The sequence below is a fragment of the Onychostruthus taczanowskii genome, unplaced genomic scaffold, assembly GCF_017590055.1.
Source record: "Onychostruthus taczanowskii isolate IOZ18803 unplaced genomic scaffold, ASM1759005v1 scaffold96, whole genome shotgun sequence".
Lineage (NCBI taxonomy): Eukaryota > Metazoa > Chordata > Aves > Passeriformes > Passeridae > Onychostruthus > Onychostruthus taczanowskii.
The window spans coordinates 1,458,027-1,478,641 of record NW_024507657.1 but is presented as its reverse complement, the minus strand read 5'-3'; the positions used below and the strand labels follow the sequence as shown (position 1 = coordinate 1,478,641).

Here is a 20,615-nt window from a genome sequence, read left to right as displayed (position 1 = left end):
AAGCATTTCTAAGGCAAATAGAGCATGCAGCAGCCCAGGAATGACCTCTGCTGAGGCATAATGAATTCTTAACTGGTGAATTGAGGCATGATTTACAGAGGATGAGAGAGAACAGATTACACAAACTCCAAAGATTCAGATGCAGTTATATTTCGATGTAATTCTGATACTTGCTGATGTCATCAGTTGTAGCTCTTTGGCAAGCCCAGCATTATTATATGTCAAAATGTTATACAATGCAATCTTACACAATCATAAGGACAAGGTCAAAAAATACTGCAGTATATATACCAGTCTCAGTTGGCCATCATAAATATACCGAACTGTTATTTTTTGGTATTCTTTTTTTTCCAAAAAAAGCAGTAGGCTTGCTGGAAATAGAGAAGTTTAAATATTATGCATTTGTGAAAAGGTCGTATTCCCCTTTGTACATACTATTAATGTGTCAAAGTTGTGTTTCTCTTATTTGAAAGAGCTATCTGGAGCTCTTTAGAGAGCGGTGATTGACTGCCAAATCAAACACAGAGAAATTTATATCTGAGTTCATGAATGGTGAGGTTTTGAAACTCATAGTTGGGTTGATTACAGAGTTTGTTTCTGTGATTGCAGAGTCATAATGTCACCAGGACTTCTTTTCATCTAGGTTTCGGCATAGCCCAAATTCTTGGTACTTGAGAGACTGGACCATTCACAGCTGGATCAGACAGTGCTTAAAATATGGTGCCCAAGATAAAGCCTTATACACAATACAAAACAAGGTAGGTTTTGGTAAGGAAGAGACACGAATGTCTTTGATTGGCTTTTGATTCAGGTGTGGCTTGACAGGAATTCCTGTTGCGGCCAGGACCTTTAGACTGTGGTTTAAGTTCAGATTTCTTTGTCAAATAACAAATTACTATTGCTCTTCAATTTTAGCAATAGCCTTTTTTACAGCTTTTAAATCCTCTATTTTCTCAGAAAGCTCTTTGGTTTTAAGTGTTGGTGTCCAAAACATATTAATTGCAGGGGAGGCATAATAACATGATAGGCAGGGCTATTCCTTGTCCGAAAGGCTCAGATGAAATGCTAAAACAAACCCAGTGCATCAGAAGATGGAGAGCCTACATGACAGGAGCCATGCTAATCTCTTGTGTTGCTTGATGTACATTGCATCAGTGTGGAGTGCCGTGGTTCTGCTCTTTCTGGTATCTGCAGCACTGTACTTGGGAAGATTTGAACAGCACATTTGCACACAACTTTTTTCTCTTCTTTTCTTCAGGTTCAGTATGGAATTTTTCCAGATAATTTTACATTCAATATTTTGTTGGATTGCTTCATAAAGCAGAAGAAATATGAAGGTAAGAAAACACGTACCAATACTGCATCCTTAGTTGTATGCTCTTATGTTTACAGAGCTTTTCTTTAAACTAAAAACTTGCAGCCATATTTTTTTCTGAATTCATCATAAAACAAAACTTCACCTTCCCTTGAAATATTTTCTGCATGTTTTTCTCTTGTTTTTTTTGGACTTCATTAATTTCATAGTTTTGAAACTTGTGAGATTCCCATTTTCTACTGTTGTTAATCCTATTGCAAGTGTAAACCATCTTCTTCAGTTACAAGTCTGACATACGTGGTAATGATATGATAGGACTTTTATAGTGACAATTGATTAGTGTTACCAGAATTAAAATGTGTGTTGGTATTCATCTTCCATACATTTAGCTGTTCAAAAAACTACATATATAAATTATTTGTGTAAGCTTTCTGTCTGCCACTGGAGGCAGCCAGCTATGCTGAATTGCCATACTGGGGCTACTTTTCATTATTGACTGTTTAAGTGTGTGGATGAGTCCTCTCACGTTTGATGACAGATACTAATTTTGATGATAGATTTTAATTTCACTTCAGGTTTTCTAGTACTGTAAACTTGCAGTAAGCTTTCCTTTACATAAAGCTCTTACAAAACTGATAATGGAAAGGAACTGAAAGGTTTTGCTAAACAACAAATTAATACATATATTTTTTTTATTTTGAGACATACCCCCTCCATCTTTGAATTCCCCCTTATTTTATCCATATTTCTGTTCTGTGTGAAACTGAAGGCCTTTTTCCAAACTGTCCTTCCTGATAAGGGAGTGTCACTGGAACTCCATGTAGAGCTCCTCCAGAGCACTGTTTGCTGAGTAGACCACTGTGGGTGATTTCTGACAACATTTCTTATCCTTTGTACTCTCCTGTCACCCTAAGGCTAATGAAGTTAAGTCAGTCTTCTCTTGTTTGTCATCAAAACGCAAGAACAAAGAAATAATTTTAAAATTTTTTTAATGATTAAAGAGCTAAGGAAAGAAGAGTCAACTGAATTGTGTAGAGCTAAGATGATTTTAAGAGATCCTTGGCTGTAGTTTCATGCCATACAACCCATTCTTCCTTCTTGCAGTGTGTTTGAGCAACCCAAAAGAATAAGACTAATTCTATAGGTATATTCTAGTCGCAAGAAATGTTTAACTTCCTCTTCAACTATTTCAAAGCATATCACAGCAATAAAGCTTCAGTGAACATGAGTGGCTGCAAAAGGAAGATATGTATTGGAAGCTATGCTGATTAAGTATTGATTTCCTTCATAGATGCTATGTCAGTAGTAACAGAGATCATGCTCCAAGAAAGTTTTGATGAATTATCAACACAGCTTCTTTCTCTCTATGTTTTATACCACTACCTGGCAACCAAGTCGGAACATACGGTAAGCTGACCACACTCAGAATGGTACACAGAGCCTCTGCTTCCCAGTGTTATGGTGAGGTCAATTAGACATTCAATCATGAACATACTTTATGTACCTTTATTTTACCTGGGGAAAAAATGCTCCATTTTGTCATTATTTTTGCAACTGCAGAAGAAAGAAAGGAAAAAAAGAAACAACCGAACATGAAAACCATTAAATCACTTGTTACCCCTTCTGATCCTTTCTCTGAAAGGAAGGGTGTGTAGGAATTTTCAGATGTAATGTATGCCCATTTGAAGGACGTGAATTGACACTTCAGTTCAAAGCAGACTCTTTCAATTACCACCAAAAAAAAAGTCACCTATTGTATAGGACCCCATTAAGCTAAGTATTGCTCACCATTAGACCTTGATAATTATAAAGCATTTTTACTAGGCTTTTTAGTATCCCGATTGGGATTCTAAAAATTTATTTTTTGGGTGTATGGGTTTGGGTGTATTGTTTTGGGTGTATTGCTTCTTACTACATATCTGTTTAAAAACTTAATTTTGTTACATTTCTCCTGTCTCCAAGGATTATGTGTTTATTATTTACAGCTTGCTTGCTTAAGGCCAGAATGACAGACAGTTCAGGGTCTTGGAAGTGGCATTATTCTACCTTTGCAGAAGGGGCTCAGTAAAGGGCTCTGACATGATCTCTGTAGGAAGCTATTTTTAATGTAGTTTGGCTCAAGCCTTGAATAGCATGTTGTTATCTAAATGGCAAATGCTTGAAGCCTCCATCTGTGTTATGTGAAACATCTTCCAAAATGCCTTTTACAGGTACCTTCAGGTTTTACCCAGCTGGGTTGTAATTTGAGTTTTCACTAAAGAAGAGAAAAGCACATTTACTGTTTTGCATATTTTCTTCATTGCCTAGAAATAAAGTATGTGTAGTCACTTGTATGTGAAAAGCAAAAGGATTAAAAAAAACTCATTTTTCCATTGTGTTTGTCCATGTTTGTATATCCATACTTTAGAGATTAGCATTTGTCAGTATGTGTAGTGTTTCATGAAAAATGAATGTGCAAGTAAAGGTGGTGTGAACATAAGACATGTTTAAGGCAAGCTTATTTATATAGCTGTGACTTATTTAATATGCATTTTGAAGTAATCCCATTCAAAGACAACAATGAAATTACATTTTTATTTGTGTACACCATTCAAAGTACCATTCAACACTTCATCATGCTCAGAACCAGTTTTCTGTCTTTGGTTTAAGACCTAGGGGTAGACATAGTAAGAAGAGCTTTCTTGCAAAATTACAACCACTCACATTTTAGTCTTCTGCAAAGAGAGTTGTTCCTCAGTAAAATTCGTACTGTTCCTCAGGACAGATATACTGTAACTGAACACTGGGCATATTTAATAATTCTTTATTGCTAAGATGTGATAAAAGCCATGCATGCTGCCATTTTATATTTGTGTTTGTTAAAGGAGCACTTACTTAGTTGATAAATTATTTGCAGTGGGAAGAAGAGAGAAATATCGGAGCTTCGCTGTTGCTTGCGGGTCTAAAGCAAAGTAACACTGTGGGTTTTAGTTCCCAGCTATATGGCTATGCATTCCTTGGTAAGTTTTACCTCCCTCATTGTCAGCTTTCCCCTGTTGTCTTCAGTGGTTGAATTAAATTGGCATCTTTGTTTTATTAAAATGTAATCAAGGAGAAGGCAAAGGACAAAAAGAAATACTGGAAGAACAATTTCAGAGTTACGAATGAACCTGTTTTGTAGGCCAGGAGGGTAGAACTGATTTGAATTTGATTCATCAGACAGCGTCAGAACCGATTTTAGGGCTCCCTGAAATGTTTGGGTTAGATGCTGAAAGAGAGAAGATATTCTTAAATAACAGTGGGATTGGTTTGTTGGTTGACCAACAAACTTAAAAAAAACCCCTAAAGTACAGATTTCTGTGGCACACATTATAAGGTTATGGACAACAGACTGTTTTTCTGGTTAATGAGCATCTTAAAATAATCTTTAAACCTTATGAGATGGGAGAGGACAGCCTGGAAAATACTTAGTTCAGAACTTTCACTAGGCGCTGTAGAGTGAATGTTGGGGTTGTGAACAGCAGATAGCAGTGCCTTTTTCCTGTATCTGTTAAGAAGTCTTTGCTGTTAATAACTCGCTATATAGTATTAAAGAGAAGTTAGATCAGAGTATATTCAGAATTGAAGGGAAGGGACATGGGCAAACAGTTCTTGAATTTCCTGTGACTCTTTAGTGGAGTATGATACAGATAGGTTTTGTTCTCTACAAAATTATTATTTACTAGAAAGTAAGTAGTCAACAATTTATTGTAAATTTTTGTTTCATTACTGCATTATTGAGGGTAATGGAAAGTGAATTTGTTCTTCAAATGTCACCTCAAAATATGATATGTGGTGGCAGAGTTAGGATGCTGATTTGTATTTATCATGACTGTAAAACAAAAAACTAATTTTCAGTCAAAAAGGGATAAATTTGAAAACTAATTTGAAAGGAGGATTTTTCCTAGCGCTGTAGTTTGTAATCCAGTGGAGATACTGTTACAAACAGGGACTTTGCTGTCCAGTTGGCATTCAGTTTGGAGAGTTTTAAATGTCATATAGATTGGTGGAGTAGTGTCTGTATTTCAAAAATGTACTTCACTCTTGTCTGAGAGCAATAGTGCTTGGTCCATGACATTGACATTCAGTGGATCAAAAGCTATTTACTGTTATGTCACATATTGCAAAGTCTTGCCAACGCTAATGGAGCTGACCTCTGAGAGAGTAAAATATGTCTACAGGCACAGAGTGGCCTCAAGAACCTCAGCTTTTTTAATTTAGCCATGGTCCATAGGCTTTGTCTGTGCACTTATTACCTTGCTTTTCCTAAACTGTTCTCTCTCATGTAAAGATGGTGTCTCTCATTATTTTATGTTACTATAGCCAGAGTGCAAATGGGATTGAGAGCTTGGACACAACTCCTGTATTCTGCACTTGAAGAAGTATTGTCAGTTATGCTGACAATAACAAAATCAAAGCCCAAGAGAGACAATCATTGTAAATTGCATCTACTACAATGTATTATGCATTTCCTCTCTTATGCAGGAGTTTCATGATCTCAAGTAATTACTGTCAGAAGAAAAGCCACATTGCAAGTGGTGCAGTACATCACAGATCCTGCTAAAATCAATGGACACCTTGTTGCATGGATTGTCTTATATCAAGAACCAAAATTTCCTTTTTGGCAGGAGTCCCATATTTTCTCTTAGGAAGCCTCAGCAGAAACAGGGGTAGTAAGCTGAGCACTTAGCCATAACATGTGCTGTTATGGGTGAGTAAACCCTAGACACCACAGAGGTAAATCTAGAGAATCAGATTTAGTGCACATATGCTCCACAGTCAGCTGAAAGCTAAGGAGACATTTGTCTGAGATCTTCAAGTGTCCTTCTACAAGCTGCTGTTACAAAGCCTGACAACCAGAAAACCTGGCCACTTACTCTGATTTCCATCTGGGCAAAATTTCTGGGTGAGGGGGAATGGGGAGGCACCAGAAACATGCACATAATTAGATTATGTTGAGCAAAAAAAAAGCACAATAATAAAATTAGAGCAATGGAAATTCTATAAGAGCAACTTTGTAGAAGTGTGTTGTTTTTACCACCGAAGCCAAGACACTTGTTATTACTGCTAGAAACCAGAGCCAACCTATACAGGTTCCATTAAGATTCAGATATTGAAATACTAACAATAAAGTGTGTTTTTATCACAGGAAAGGTGGAGTTGACAAAAGGATTAAGAGCTGTATACAATCTAATGCCACTGATGTGGACACCTGGATATTTGAATAGAGCCTTACAAGTGATGGAGAATGTGGCTTCATTGTCAGGTGACATCAAAATCTGTAAAGAGGCTGTAAGTATAAAGGCTATAACCCGCTGAACACGGGGAATTTCATATAAAACAAACTTCAGTAAAACCTGTGAATTCTGTGCCCTTTGGAGGGCATCTTGAAAAGATGCCCTCCAAACTTCATAGGTCTTTACAAGACAGGAGAAGTAATGTTTAGAACAGAATCAGTGCTTAAGTTGATGAGCCAGTGATAATGTCTACTGGCATGTCCTTGCCAATGAGTATGTGCTACTGCCAGAGACCATTTAAGTAAGTTTTCTAAGCCTTGCCCTCCCTTTAGAGACAGCTGTGTTTGTGTCACAGGAAACAAGTGTCTGTAGGGATGGGAAGACACCTTTGTTTCTCAAGTTTTTGAAACCACTCAGAGACTTATTTCTTAGGAGTGAGGACGAACTGTCACATCTTCTTGATCTTATGACTAATTGTATGTGTTCTGTGCCCTCAGATGATGTCCTGAGTGGTACTGGTCCAAAAAGCTGACAGAATGATTTCTAGAAGGTTTGTACTGTCCTCAGTCAGGAAGGATGGCTAGATTCAGTCCTTTTGTGAGGTTGGCACTACCTAAGCGACTTGGGGCTTAGGGGTGCTGTGGGGAGTCAGGCTGATGCTGGAATCACACAGCTTAGGAGTAACTTAGTATGTCACTACCGAATGGGCTGGAGCACAGAAACATTGCTGAGGTCTCTCCTTCTCTTGGTACTTTTTCCTGAAGGTGCCCCTGATGATGAGAGCCTCCCTTTTGCTCATGTCACTACTAAAATTGCAGTCTCCCCTGACAAGCAGAAGTCTGGGGCACTGCTCAGCAGGTACTCGTACCTATTGCTCCATTTTCTGAAGCTTCTCAGTATAATACTGCTCAGTCCAAGACAGGTCACATATGCGACTTCCACCAATTTTGAGTTACCTCTTCAGGTGTGTGGTTTTGGAGGTATCTTTCTCACTTCAAGTCTGAAGAACTCAACTTAATACACTTGTGGGGTTTTTTTCTGCTTGCAAACCCTAGACGAATTCAGCAATTTCTCGTCTTGCTCTGAGTTGTAGATGAACATCCTAGTGTTGAAACAGGGCTGTATGTGTCTGGTACTGTAGGTCTATAGAAGATTGTATCTGTCTGCATCCTGATACTCTAAAAATAGTAAATGCTATTAATATCTAGAAATGCTATCTGTATAGAGGTACTTTTTACTTTGTTCAGCAAATAACTAAGAACTTGTAAAAGAAGGCTCTTGCTGATTCTTTACTAATGCTGCATTTCTGTACATACCCAGTAGTAGAGCCCAAAAAGTAATGCATTAACTGTGAGTGAGAGCCACACACTCCCAAGTTCCCAACCACAATACAAAATTCTTCCAAGATTGTCTCATTTCCTTTTAGAATTTGGTTTTCTGTTTAGCATATACAGAAGTCATCTCAAAATACAAGGTAATGAATTAAGTTGTTTGAATGCATGACAGTTGTGTTACTTATATTGTATTCCCAAACTCTTGATTCTAACCTTGACAAATGTGATTGTTCAGATTGATGCCTTGGAGACCATTTTGCAGTCTGTCCTTAAAGCCAAACCTGATCCAGAATCTGCTGAAGAAGCCAAGAAATTAGAGCAGAAATTGCAATGTGCAGAGTCAGAAGAAACAGAGCAGTCCAAAGTACCTGAGTACTACAGCCGATTCAAGGTAAGGCAGTTTAATTTCTCTAAATATTCTAAGCTGTGGTAGATCTCTGTGATGCATACTAGAAAATACAGATGCTGACTTACTATGGCTGGTAGACTGACACCCTTTCAGTGCATCAGGAGTTCTGTTTGGCATTTTTGAAACTAATGTCACCTTACATTTTCACTTCCCCAAACAGGAAGCAGCAGCCTACAAAGACATAAAAGCTCAAGGCTACTTGTCTTTTGTCTGTCTGCTGGGATTTTATTTTCACTTTTCATACATGAAAATGGTAACTCCAGTCCTGTTTGCAAAAGTGGAATGTCTTTAGAGACCTATTATGTGACCTTGTGTGGGCTCTTGCTCATTAAAATAAATTTAAATGGATGTGAGACTACCCTGAATTTGTTGTCCATTTGTGTACATTATAATTATGTAGGAATGTTGTATCTTGTACTTTCAGACTGGAGAATTAAATTAGGTTCATATCACCTTCCTTTTATCTTTAGATTATTATCATCATGCTGATGATAACATTAAGAAACACAGAAGGCTGTTCATTAAGGCAATCTATATAATAAGTGCATTTAATTTGATCATCTGATTTTATTTATCGTCTCAAAATTAGCTAAATGATATGTGCTGTGGTAAAAATCAAGTACTTCAGGTTGAAACTTACCTGGCTTACAGTTCCAGGAGCAGTACTCTTTCCATAACCCATCAGTTTCCATTGTTTCTGCTGGATGGCTGGGACAGTTGTGCTGGACAGTTGTGCTGGATACAGACTGTTCAAAAGAAATTTCAAAAGTTAAAAGAGTAGTATCTTGTGGTTTCAGCTCACACACACACTTTCCCTTGCTTTAATTTTTACTTACATAACTTTGCCACTAATCTATAGATACTAAACTTGTGTTGTAGACAGTTAAAACTTTTTAATTGAAGTGTTTGGGAATCAGTGGATGCTCAGCACATGGTAATGCCTGGATGAATTTCAGTGATTAGGTAAACACAAGTGTTCTTTGAAGGAGGGAATGAGAAGTTTTTTATTTGTTTTTTATTTTATTTATTTGTCTCTTATTGTCCATCCATTGTCTAGCCTTGAAGAAAATAATGCATAGTGCTCAAAATGAGGTCTGAATATCAAACTGGGGACTAGTGCCAAGAACCTAGTTTTCTTTTCAGCTCAACCTTTCCTCAAATTCCATAATTAATCCCAATTCAGGCTTCCCTGGTGTGGCAGTGACCTTTGGCCAAAAAACTAGTCCCGCTGTTTAAAATCTGACCAGGAAAGTCTGAATATTAGAAAGACCGTGGCACCATGTGACATCTAGGCATCCAGCAGTAATAAGCCAAAATTTCTGGTTTTGTGAATGAGGAAAGGAGCTCATGAGTTAGAATGCCATTTCAGCTAAGCCTGAAGGAGTTCCTAGATTCTTTTCTCAAATCCATTAGGCCAGCCATAGCGGCTCTTCCCAGGTGCCCTGGGACACTTAGGTGTAGTTTACGTTGCACTAGAAATCCTACAGGTGTGAGGGCAGGTGGCAGCTCTGAGTCAGCCTGGTGATGTGTGCATTCCCAGCTGCTGTCCCAGCACAGATCATCTGCTCCTTCTGTGTAACCCCAGCAGAGGGTTTGCACTTCTGGTGCTGAAAAAATTCAGTTGCGCTTTGTCTAGCCCTGCCTTAATTAGCCTGGACTCCCAGTTCTGCTTCACAAATCATACGCCTCAGCATGCAGGCAAAAGCATATGGGTTTGCTCCAGACATACACATGCTCCTCCTTGGTACTCCATTGAATTGCCTCTGTGTCTCATACCAACCTTCAGAACAACCATTTGTAAAGTTCCTGAAAAAGGCATGGAAGTCTAACAGATACGGATACTTGTCTTTGCTTCCACTAAAAAAAAGAGGACCTAAGGGCATTTGGCTCTTTCCACAAAAAGCTGTTAGAGCTGTAATCTAGACTCTGACACTCATTTGTGTTGTAATTACCTGTTTTCAGATCCTATATGCTGAGGCTCACTGCTCACTATAGTGTTCTTCAGGCAATTCTTTCCAGCTGTGTCAGTGATCAGTAGGTGGCAAACATTTTATCACATAAATGCTGGGAACACCTTCTCCAAAAGCAATGCACCTTCTTCCCTAACTTGTCTGCATACAGAGGCATGGAGACTGCTTATAAAAATAATGATTTAACCATTTAAGAATGTGCTCTTTTAGTACCTGTGGGACATACAGCCTGCTTTCCTAAATCACTATTAATAATGTTTAAGAGAAGAGCAGGAAGTATTCCAGGATACCAATGATACCAGTAATGGCTTAGGAGACATGACCTGCTAGTTTACAGTTTATTGCCTTTCTGTATTTCAATTTCCTGTGTTTTAGGAAGGTGTTTCAGCCCCTTTTCAGGACATCCTTGGTAGAGTTTAGTAGGAAGAGTGTGAATGATCTAAACTAGTTACATATCTAATCTGTGAACATTGTTGTCAAATTTCTTCCCCAAACCCAAGCTCTTTTCTCTTGTTTTCTCACTGATGCCTTGTGTACCTACTGAGACTAATACACCTAAATACTTTACTGAGTTTGATTTTAGTTCATTAGCTTTGAAGACATTGGCTTGGTCTTCATTCTTTATCATGAAATCAAAAAAGAGACAGAACCAAATATGCAAGCCACTCAGACCTGCCTCTCTAGCATTTCAGTCTTCAATCCGCTGTCTGTCCAGTTCAGACCTCCGAGGTGAAACACAACAAAGCCTGCACGTTGTGTTGGCTGAGGGAGAGAGAAGTGGCAAGGCCTCAGAGGGGAATAATAGTTTCCTGCCTAAGAGCAAGGCAGAGCCTCCAGGTAGGAGCTGAGGATATATGCATTTGCAGATTATTGCCAGCATGAGCTTGGGTTAGAGGGACACTGTGGATCAGCTGCATAGTGCTTAAACTTTCCAGTGATAACTGGAAGTCTGGATATCTGCATGGCTCTGGAACTGCCATTTTGTTTGGAGAACAATCCCCACATCTTCATTCCATTGTACTGCAACGCAAAACAAGTTTCATTCAAATGAAGAAAATACAAATGTACCTTTCATTAGAACACTTACTTACTTTAAACATTTTTGCAAGTGCTGGGCTGGGTAAAATGTTTTATTTAAAAGAAGGGTTGGGAAAATGTGTTTTCACCTAATGAGTGAACAAAGGATAAAGAATTTTCCATTGCTGTATCATCTTCTCCTTGGTTGTGTATCTGCACTTTCAAGGCAATTAATCAGAATGTTAAGGAGCCATCACAGAAAGATCACAGAAAGCCAGAAACAGTATCACTGGATGATTAATCATCTTAAGTGTATTAACATTTTATGCTGCAGGAAATCTATGTAAGTAAAGCTTAAGAAAGAAAACTGGAGTTCCTTTCTGAGGTTTTGCTTTGTTTCAGTGTAGAGTATCCCTGAAAAAATATCACTTCCTTTAATAGTGTTTTGTAATGTGCGTAAGTGTAGTCACACCTCAGGCACAGTAAGTTTGGAAGAAACATTATGGGAGTTACTTAGTATGCAGTTAGAAAGAGAACATTTGAAGTGAAGTGCACCTGTTGGGAGGGATGCTGATGCAGACAGTGTGGATGAAATCATGCAGTTGGTTTTGAGGCAAGACACAAACCCAAGGTGTCTAAATAATAATTATTTTGGTTGACTGGTCAACTGATCTTTGTTAATACCAGATAACTGAACTTGGAAAAAGAAGAGAATTTGAATAGTTAATGAAAATGAAATTTAATTGGTTCAGTTTTGTTGCTATAAAGACAAATACTCTAGAGGTTAGTATTTCAAGAAATGGTAGCAACTGCCACAGTTGAAACACTTCTTTGCGATACTAACCTGGCCTGTATAGCAGCAGCAACAGCAATACTACTACTACTACTACTAATAATAATAATAACAATTCAATGTGTTGGCTGTAGAGAAGTATTTTGTGTCTGATTGTTTTGTGATTGACTGGCTTTCTCCTTGACACTCCTACCAAATCTCTTTTTCTGACAGGAGCTGTACTCCAAACTGCATTCACTTGGCAAGGTTGAATCTGAAAGCCTGTTAACCCTGACCACCCAACTTGTCAAGGAGAAACTGCCAGAATGTGAAGTGGAAGACATTGCAAAATACGAGCAGAACCTCAAGAAGTGGGAAGAACTACAAGTACTTCTCATTGAGAGAGAAAGAGACATGAGAGAACAGGCTAAGCAGGAAATGGAAGCTCGGAAGCTAGCTAAAGCATCTGCTTAGTACTGGAACTACAAATGCAGTGGTGTGCACTCCTCTGTCAGTGAACTGAAGTGCTTACCATTATAAATATTTCACTTCAATCATGCTGCAGGTGTGACTGCTGTATGCAAATTAAGCATCCCATTTTCTCTGTTTCCTGAAGTAAAGCACACGTGGTTTAGAAATCTTCATCCTGTATATGCTGTGTTTTCTTTTTACCATTGGCCAGGCAAGAGATAAAGACAACACAAAGAAACAAAAGTATAAGGAGTAGCTTGCTTGTGATGAAAGGTCTAGAGGGTGGAAATAACAAAAGAAAAGGGAAGAATTTAAAACACAAGTTGTTTCAGTAGGGGTTTCTCACAGGAAAGAATGCCTTTGCTACTCTGAACTGCAGACACTAAGAGGATTAACATATATTGATTGGGTTTTTTCTTTTTCCCAACCCATTTGGAAAATTCAAGCTTCTGTGTATGGAGTAAGAAGGTAGGAAGCCTAACTTTAGGCTATTTTTAAAACTACAAGAGTTTCAGCCCAGTGAGTTAGCACTTGAGCATGCATTCAGATTGTCTTTACTCTAAGGATGTTAGAAATTTCTGCATTTACTGGTGCTGCTTTGCTCCATTTCTAGACACTAGAGAAATGTGCAATCACCTCGGCACACACCAAGGAGCCTCATACTGCAGTGCGCTTTCCTTTTATATTCTGGGCACTGTTTCATTAGGTTTTTGACCTAATTCCCTTCATGGTCCCATGCCCCATTCTTCAGATCAGTAAAACAATGTAGCTATTCACAAGAGCACAAGGAAGTGGCAAGGGAGGAAAGAATCATAGTGCATTGATTGTGGTTGTGATACATCAGCATTCATCCCTTCATACATTCCCACTGAATCTTGTCATCTGCAGCAACTTTTTGGAGTGCGTAGTGGGACAAGGTCCTTTAAAACAGGGGAGACCTGAGCAACAGCCCTGATGTAACTGAGGTTTGTTAAGGCAACAGGACTGTTGTCTCACTGTGCTTTACCACAGGGTCTAAATAATGAAATTATAATTTTATAATTTATTTTTAAATTAATAAAATAAGCATTTCAAGTTTTATTGTGCATCTGTGTAGTTTTGCAGTGATAAAACTCACACCACAATCCTACTGTAAATCCCGTGAGAATATGCTGCAGACCTGTGAACCTTGTTTTAAGTGTAGGAAAGCATACGTTAAATCCACCAGACACCTTTCTTAGAATTCCAGCAAACACACTCAGAGTCTGATTGCTCTTTGATGTCTAGGAAAACTGATACTAAGGTCCTTGACCCCATCTTGTCAGCAGCTCCTGTAGTTTATCCCATAGAGCAATAAGAGAGTGCTGTCTCCAGCCAGGTAAGTGGATGATTTTTTAGCTTGTCTAGCAGCGGAATTTCCTGGAAAACTTTTGAGAAAAGTCTCCTGAATTTTTTCTCTTTCTTGTTCTTAACACTTTCTTATTAGTAGGAGGAGCTGTGAGGAAGGGTAGGAGGCCAAATACACTCTTAAGAATAATTTCCTTAAAACTGGTGGTTTTAAAGAGGTCATAGTCACTCCTAATTGAGACACAAGAGAATGTAGTGTCCCTTCCCTGACCACTGTTTCAGTTCTTCAGTTTCAGAGCATGATCTGTAGCTTCAAAGGTTTTGTGATCACTCCTCCATCCAAATTCCTGTATGAGCTTCTCTCAACAGGCATCAGCTCTTGGGATCTTCACTACATAACCAAGGAGAAATGTGTAATATTGTTATTGTTGGCCTCTTGGCAGCACAAGGAGCCTGTTTCTGTGGGCACGTCCACCCTCCCTCCCCCAGCCTGCTGGTAGATACAGCAGCTTGCTGCAGCTCAATTAGCATTAGCAGCCTGCCAGCTGCTGTGTCCCTGCTGTCTCACAGGGTTGGCTTCACTTCCCCCACAACTACCCCCTTTCCCATTTATTTAGACTTAACTATTACAGCAATAGGAGAAAAAAAAAAAATCCTCCTGTGAGCTCTGAGTAGCCTGCTAATGAATATTATAGGTTGCCTCTTTGTTTTATTCCAGGCATGTGGGTTGGAATCCTCTGACCACAGTTCAAAGCATTAACTTAAACCAGTAGATACAACCTTTCTCTGCTTTTACCCTAGTCTCCTCTCATATCCCCCTCTGCCTTTGGGAGAAGGGGATTTCTTTGCAAAATACTTTGCAGGCAGCAAATCAGATTCATCAGCCAGATGAAGGACATCAAACCCAAGACCTGCAGCAGAGGATCCAGATTATTTGTGACATGAACCAAAAGCCAAGCCCTCTAATTTATCTGTCCCCTTGGTATCACCCTGAGTGAGATACTGGTTTTGACACTTTGACCAGCTGGACCAGCTGCGCTCTAGGGACCTTCTTCCCCTTAAGTATTCCCCAGCTAAGTATTCCTCCATGGTCCAGTACTGTACTGCTCCTCCCCACCACAGGTTTCACCATGGTCTCAACAGCGAGCAGTTTCTAATGTTTTGTCTGGTTGAAGTGTTTTCACACCCAGCAAATCCTTACATGTCCAGTACATGTACCTGCACCCCCCTCAAATCTCCACCAATCCTCATTGCTTGTTCTTTTGATCTTACCTGTGATTCCCTTAAAGTTCCTACTATGTATATCACATTCATTTGTTCTCCTTTTCCATGTCTCTGCCCTGCATCCACATCTCAGTGGTGCAAGCAGCTTGGGGTGCCAAGTGCTTGGGCACCCTGAGGTTTGAGGACTGTGGGTACAGCTGAATCTCAAGATGCTCAAAACATGTATTAGCAAAGGAAGCTTGAGGGAGGGGAAGAAGGTACTCTCCTCTTTGGTGCCCTCTCCTACCTGCTGGCTTTGAGCAAGGTCAACAATAAGACAAGTTGGGAGATAAGCTAATTCAGAGACCAGTGCTGTTCAGGCATATGCTTGTCTTCCCTAGGAAGACACGCTCTATACCGAACGCAACAGCATGAAAAATTAACAGAATGTCAACTAACTTGGCTTAACTTTCCTTCTTTTCTCCTTCCCACTCCAGGAAATCTAAGACTTGATTATTTGCCCCCTTGTATAAATCATGTTGCACACAGCACCTGTTTTTTTACCTGCTTGCTGAATTACTCTTAAAAAAGAAGTTTGAAGCAGCATCTAGGAGTGGAACTGGGCCCCAAGTAGTCAAAGCCTTTCAGTCCAGATGTCTGCAGCCATGTATGCTCTGCTGTGTTCGCCATCGCCTGCTGTGATGCAGCTGTCCACATTTAAAAGGAGGAGGGGCAGGGAAGTCATAAAGCTTCTTTTGATCTGCTGCTGCTTAAATGTGAGCTCTGATGCTAAGAGAAGAGTGTGGATGTGTATATCTGCATATTAAAAAAAATAGCTTTGTGTTCTACAAACAAAAAAGCTCTGAGTTCATCCAGCCCTGCTCCCTGATTCTTGATTTGATGTTTGATGCAAGCTCACAACCCAATAAGCACTTTCTCACTAGGATGCTCTCAAGCTTTTTGAAGCTTTTCTGGTTCTTGCTGTCCTGTTTCAAACAGCTGTCTAGACCTTTACATACACGAATAGGACTGGCTAAATACTTCCTGGAGGGGACAGACCAAAATGTTTCTTAGTAGTAACACTAGCTCATATTTTTGGAACATCTCTCCTAGAAGTGTTCCTTCACATCCTGTTTTCGTTTGACTACCACTGTGATTAGGATTAAAGCTATTGCAGTTTTTCCCTTGTCAGTGTATTTCTAAATCACAGTAGTGCATCTTTCTTCTTGCAAGTTTTTGAATAATTTCAAAATTTCCTCATTCTCCTGGTGTTTTTGTTGCTAAAGGCTGGGGAAAATCTCCCATTGCTATAAGCAGTAGTGCATTGCCTAGTGACTGAGCTGTGATGAGCAGCCCAAATAATACCTAACTGATAGTGTGCATGGTACAGCATTGCCAGACTTGTACATGCCAAGCAGTGTGAAAAGCTCTCCCATGTTTTTCCAAGTCTGGGAGAGACCCTTCAACAATACTAGCCAAAAGAAACAGAGGCCAATACAAACACAAAGCCTGCTTGGTATGTTGGTAAGAATTTGGCTGCTCTTAAAAGACAATAAGCAGCATCCCAATTCAAACCCATGGCAGACACCAAATATGCTGCTGCTGAGGCAAGCAAATAAGTAACTCTTCCTCCCTTGAGTGTTACTGGCAGAACAGTTCCAGCAAAGCACTGAAGGTCATTATCCATTATTCACAAGAAGAAAATTACATATTTATACAGCTTGAGCTTGCAGCTCAAATAAATGTTGCCAGAAGCCTTGCACAGATGGGCCATATTTATGGTAACACCTGACCTTGCCAAGACATGGTTACAAGATGCTTTCAGACTGGGTCATATGTTGTGTTCTACACACAGTGCTGGTGTCAAGCACCTGTTCATTCCCTAAGTGGCCTGTCCCAGCTGTTTGCCTGCCCATCCCAGAGTTCTCTGGTCACCGTTAAATGATAGGACTAGGATGATGACGCTTGCCAACTTTGGGTGAAGATTGACTGGTACAAGGGGATTTCTAACCTGAGCAGTCATCACTGTGCTGTTGAGACAGACAGAAGACAGCCTGGGGCACAGGATGGCAAGTGTCCTCTCTTCCCCTGCCTCCTCAGGAAGCTGGAGTCAACAGTTACAAAAAGGAGTTGCACCACTGATTTAAAAGGATGCAAGATCTGGTCTGCTAAACAACATCCACTTTTGCTGAGGTTCCTGGGTCAGTTTATGTACAAACTACAATTCAGCCCTGCAAAGTATATTTGAATATTTGAGCACATCTGTGGAGAGTAAATTTACCTTTCCAGAAATTTAATGATAGGAACTGTTGAGATGAGGAAAAGGATTTTCAACTGTAGAAGAGAAACTGCTGCTATACTGCTGACAACCTGAACTTTTGACAGTGACTCTTTCACAATAAAATCATGGAATATGAAGTATAGGTCAAAAATTAGTGACAAACCATTAATTCAAAAGTAACTTTAGATGCTAAATGTGGTAGAAATCTGTGCCACCTACTCTGCATCAGTGTCCTCACAGAAATCAAAGTGGTCACTGAACTCAGCTAGCAATTGCATAATACTGAGTCATGCTACTCTTAAACCTTTCTGATGAGCTCACGTCCATTCTACCCATTCCAAATTGAAAATGCCCCAGGCACAGAAAGAACCGTAGAATTAGAGCCCCAATGACAAGCACAGGGCAAAATTCAGCTTCCAATATGTCTTGCTTATTGCAAATCTTGACAATTCCTCCCTTAAGTGATTTGGGCAAAGAAATTTTCAAGTCTGTTCTGATCCTTACACAGGGTTACTCCTGGTATAATTTCATGTTTGGAAACTGTAAATTCTCTCTGGGTATACTGACTTGCACTCTTGACGAGGGTTCATATTAAGTATTTAATTGGCTCAGTGGTTCAGTTTACCTTCAGCTGTTAGGAAAGTAACACAGGTGAGCAGAGGTAAAATAACATGAAGTTTGTAAAAGCTCAATCAAAATTATTTTCTGGACCTTAACAGGTACAGAGGATGCAACTCGAGTGCATATAGGAATTGTTATGTATGTTTAGCTTTGTTTGTATTAGAGCATATGCTCCAGTTATTTAAATTTTTTTTTCTGTGTGATTCACAAGCACAGGTGATGGACCAATCTGCAGTAGATGTGTAAATTATGCCATGCAATTGTTTTAGCAGTGGAGCTGGCATCAGATGCACAGTCAACCTCCACCTTGCCAGCAATTCATACTGGGGCTGGTAATGCAGGAATTGTTGAAGTGTAGAGAAGCAGGTGGTAATGATCCGTGAGGACCAGCGAAAAATGCTTGTGCAGACTATAGTACCTGCTGATTTAGTTCTGCATTTTTCCTCTGGATTTCATATCTGGTGGAAATGATGCTGAACATAACAGTCAGAAACCAGCAAATCTTCAGCTATCATGAGGGCAGTCAGCATTATGCAGCTTCTGGTAGTTTTAGACTCAATGTGAATCACAGAATCACAGAACTAACTAGCTTGCAAAAGGTTTGAGAAATAGGCTTTGAGATTAGCAAATCCAATGATGACCTAATACCATCTTGTCCACTAGACAGTGGCACTATGTGCCACATCCAGTCTTTTTTTGAACATCTCCAGGGAAAGTGACTCCACAACCTTCCTGGGAATTCTAATGCCCAATCACCCTTTCTGTGAAGAAATGCCTTTTTATGTCCAATGTAAACCTCTCCTGATGCAGTTTAGGACTCTGTCCTCCTGCTTTGTCACTGGATGCCTGGGAAAAGAGCTCAGCTCCCACCTGGCTACACCCTCTTTCAGGGAGTTGTAGAGAGGGAAAAGCCTCCTCTTCTCCAGGCTAAACAAGCTCAGCTGCCTCAGTTGCTCCTCACAGGGCTTGAGCTCCAGACCCTTTCGCCAGCCTTGTTGACCTTCTCTGAACATGCTCCAGCACCTCAATGTCCTTCCTAAATTGAGGGGCTCAGAACTGGATGCAGGATTTGAGGTGCAGCCTCCCCAGTGCTGAGTACAGGGGACAATCCCTGCCCTGCTCCTGCTGGCCACACCATTGCTGGTGCAGGACAGGATGCCACTGGCCTTCTTGGCCAGCTGGCCACTGCTGGCTCATGTTCAGCTGCTGTCAGCAGCACCCCCAGGCCCCTTTCTGCCTGGACTCTGTCTCCAGCCTGGAGCTCTGCCTGAGGTTTTTGTGGCCAAAGTGCAGGACCCCAAACTTGGTCTTGTTAAACCTCAAATTGTTGGTTTCTGCCCATCAATCCAGCGTGTCCAGGTCCTTCTCCAGTGCCCTCCTACCCTCCAACTGATTGACACTCGCTTCCAGCTTGGTATCATCTACAAATTTGATCATGGTAGGCTCAATCCCCTCATCAAGTTCATCAATAAAAATACTAAACAGAACTGGGCCCCAACACTGATCCCTGTGGGACACCACTAGAGCACAACTGGATACAGCACCATTCACCAGCACTCTCTGGGCCTGGCCATCCAGCCAATTCTTAGGAAAGGGTGCACCTGTCCAAGCTGTGGGCTTCCAGGTTTTCCAGGAGTGTGCTGCGGGAGATGGTGTCAAAGAAGGCACACATAGCACAACAGAGGATGGTGCATGTTAGTGCAGACTAGTCACATCTGTGGAAGATGAACAGTGATTACAACAGCAGGCAGTGGTCAAAAACTGCTTGCTGAATGAAGGACATGGGCAGTGCTTACCAGCTCAGAGATGCTTTAGAAAGCATCAAAGGAGTTTTGTTGCAATGTTGGGCACAAGCTGGATCTATGGCTTATCACTGTAGTTGTTAATCAGAGACTCCTCAACACCTCTTTTTTGCCACATCCTGGGTGTCATAGGTTGCAAATGCCGGATGTGGCTGGGGTGTGTATTCTATTGCTGTCTGTTAGAGGTGGGGCAGTTATCTTCTGGCAATTGGGCCACCTGTTAAAACCATGTGGGCCAGTTTTCTTTATCTCTTCCACAACCAATCCTTCCTGATATCTTCTGTTAATGGGCCCTTGAGTGCCACTGCATGACTGATAAAATTACACCATCCCATTGTGAGATGCTCTGCCCCAGGGGAGGAGCCAAGCATTCCTACCTGGATATAATCTGACATTTGGAACACCACAGGCAGTCTTTTCCCACTGGATTCCCAGAGGCATAGCTGTCCTCTCCACTGGATTTCCAGAGGAAGACCAGGCCCATCTACACCACCACTGGACCTTCAGAGGAAATGTACTCCCTTTCTATAGGCTCATTGTTTCAACAGAGTGACATCTGTCACTATAGGAGGACTGGAGCCGACATCTAATCAGACTGCTACCAACACCCTGGTCATATTTTGACTCTGTCAGTGTTGTTTTGTATTACTGCTTTTTTTTTTTTTTTTTTTTTTTTTTTTTTTTTTTGTTTTTTTTTTTTTTTTTTTTTTTTTTTTTTTTTTTTTTTTTTTTTTTTTTTTTTTTTTGGGGTTTTTTTTTTTTTTGTTTTGTTTTGTTTTGTTTTGTTTTGTTTTGTTTTTTGGGGTTTTTTTTTGTTTTTCTAATAAAGAACTGTCATT

General features: G+C 40.1%; 1 protein-coding gene across 1 annotated transcript in view; it reads left to right on the top strand.

Moving 5' to 3' along the window:
• MRPS27 (mitochondrial ribosomal protein S27) overlaps positions 1-12,716 on the top strand; it is a 41,433-nt gene extending 28,717 nt beyond the window's left edge. Inside the window, exons 5-11 of the mRNA XM_041426920.1 lie at positions 644-758; positions 1,259-1,337; positions 2,607-2,722; positions 4,212-4,314; positions 6,483-6,625; positions 8,140-8,295; positions 12,307-12,716. Of these exons, the coding sequence (XP_041282854.1) occupies positions 644-758; positions 1,259-1,337; positions 2,607-2,722; positions 4,212-4,314; positions 6,483-6,625; positions 8,140-8,295; positions 12,307-12,546 (952 nt within the window). The 3' untranslated portion in view covers positions 12,547-12,716. The remainder of the gene's footprint in view (positions 1-643; positions 759-1,258; positions 1,338-2,606; positions 2,723-4,211; positions 4,315-6,482; positions 6,626-8,139; positions 8,296-12,306) is intronic.
• The last annotated feature ends 7,899 nt before the right edge of the window (positions 12,717-20,615 follow it).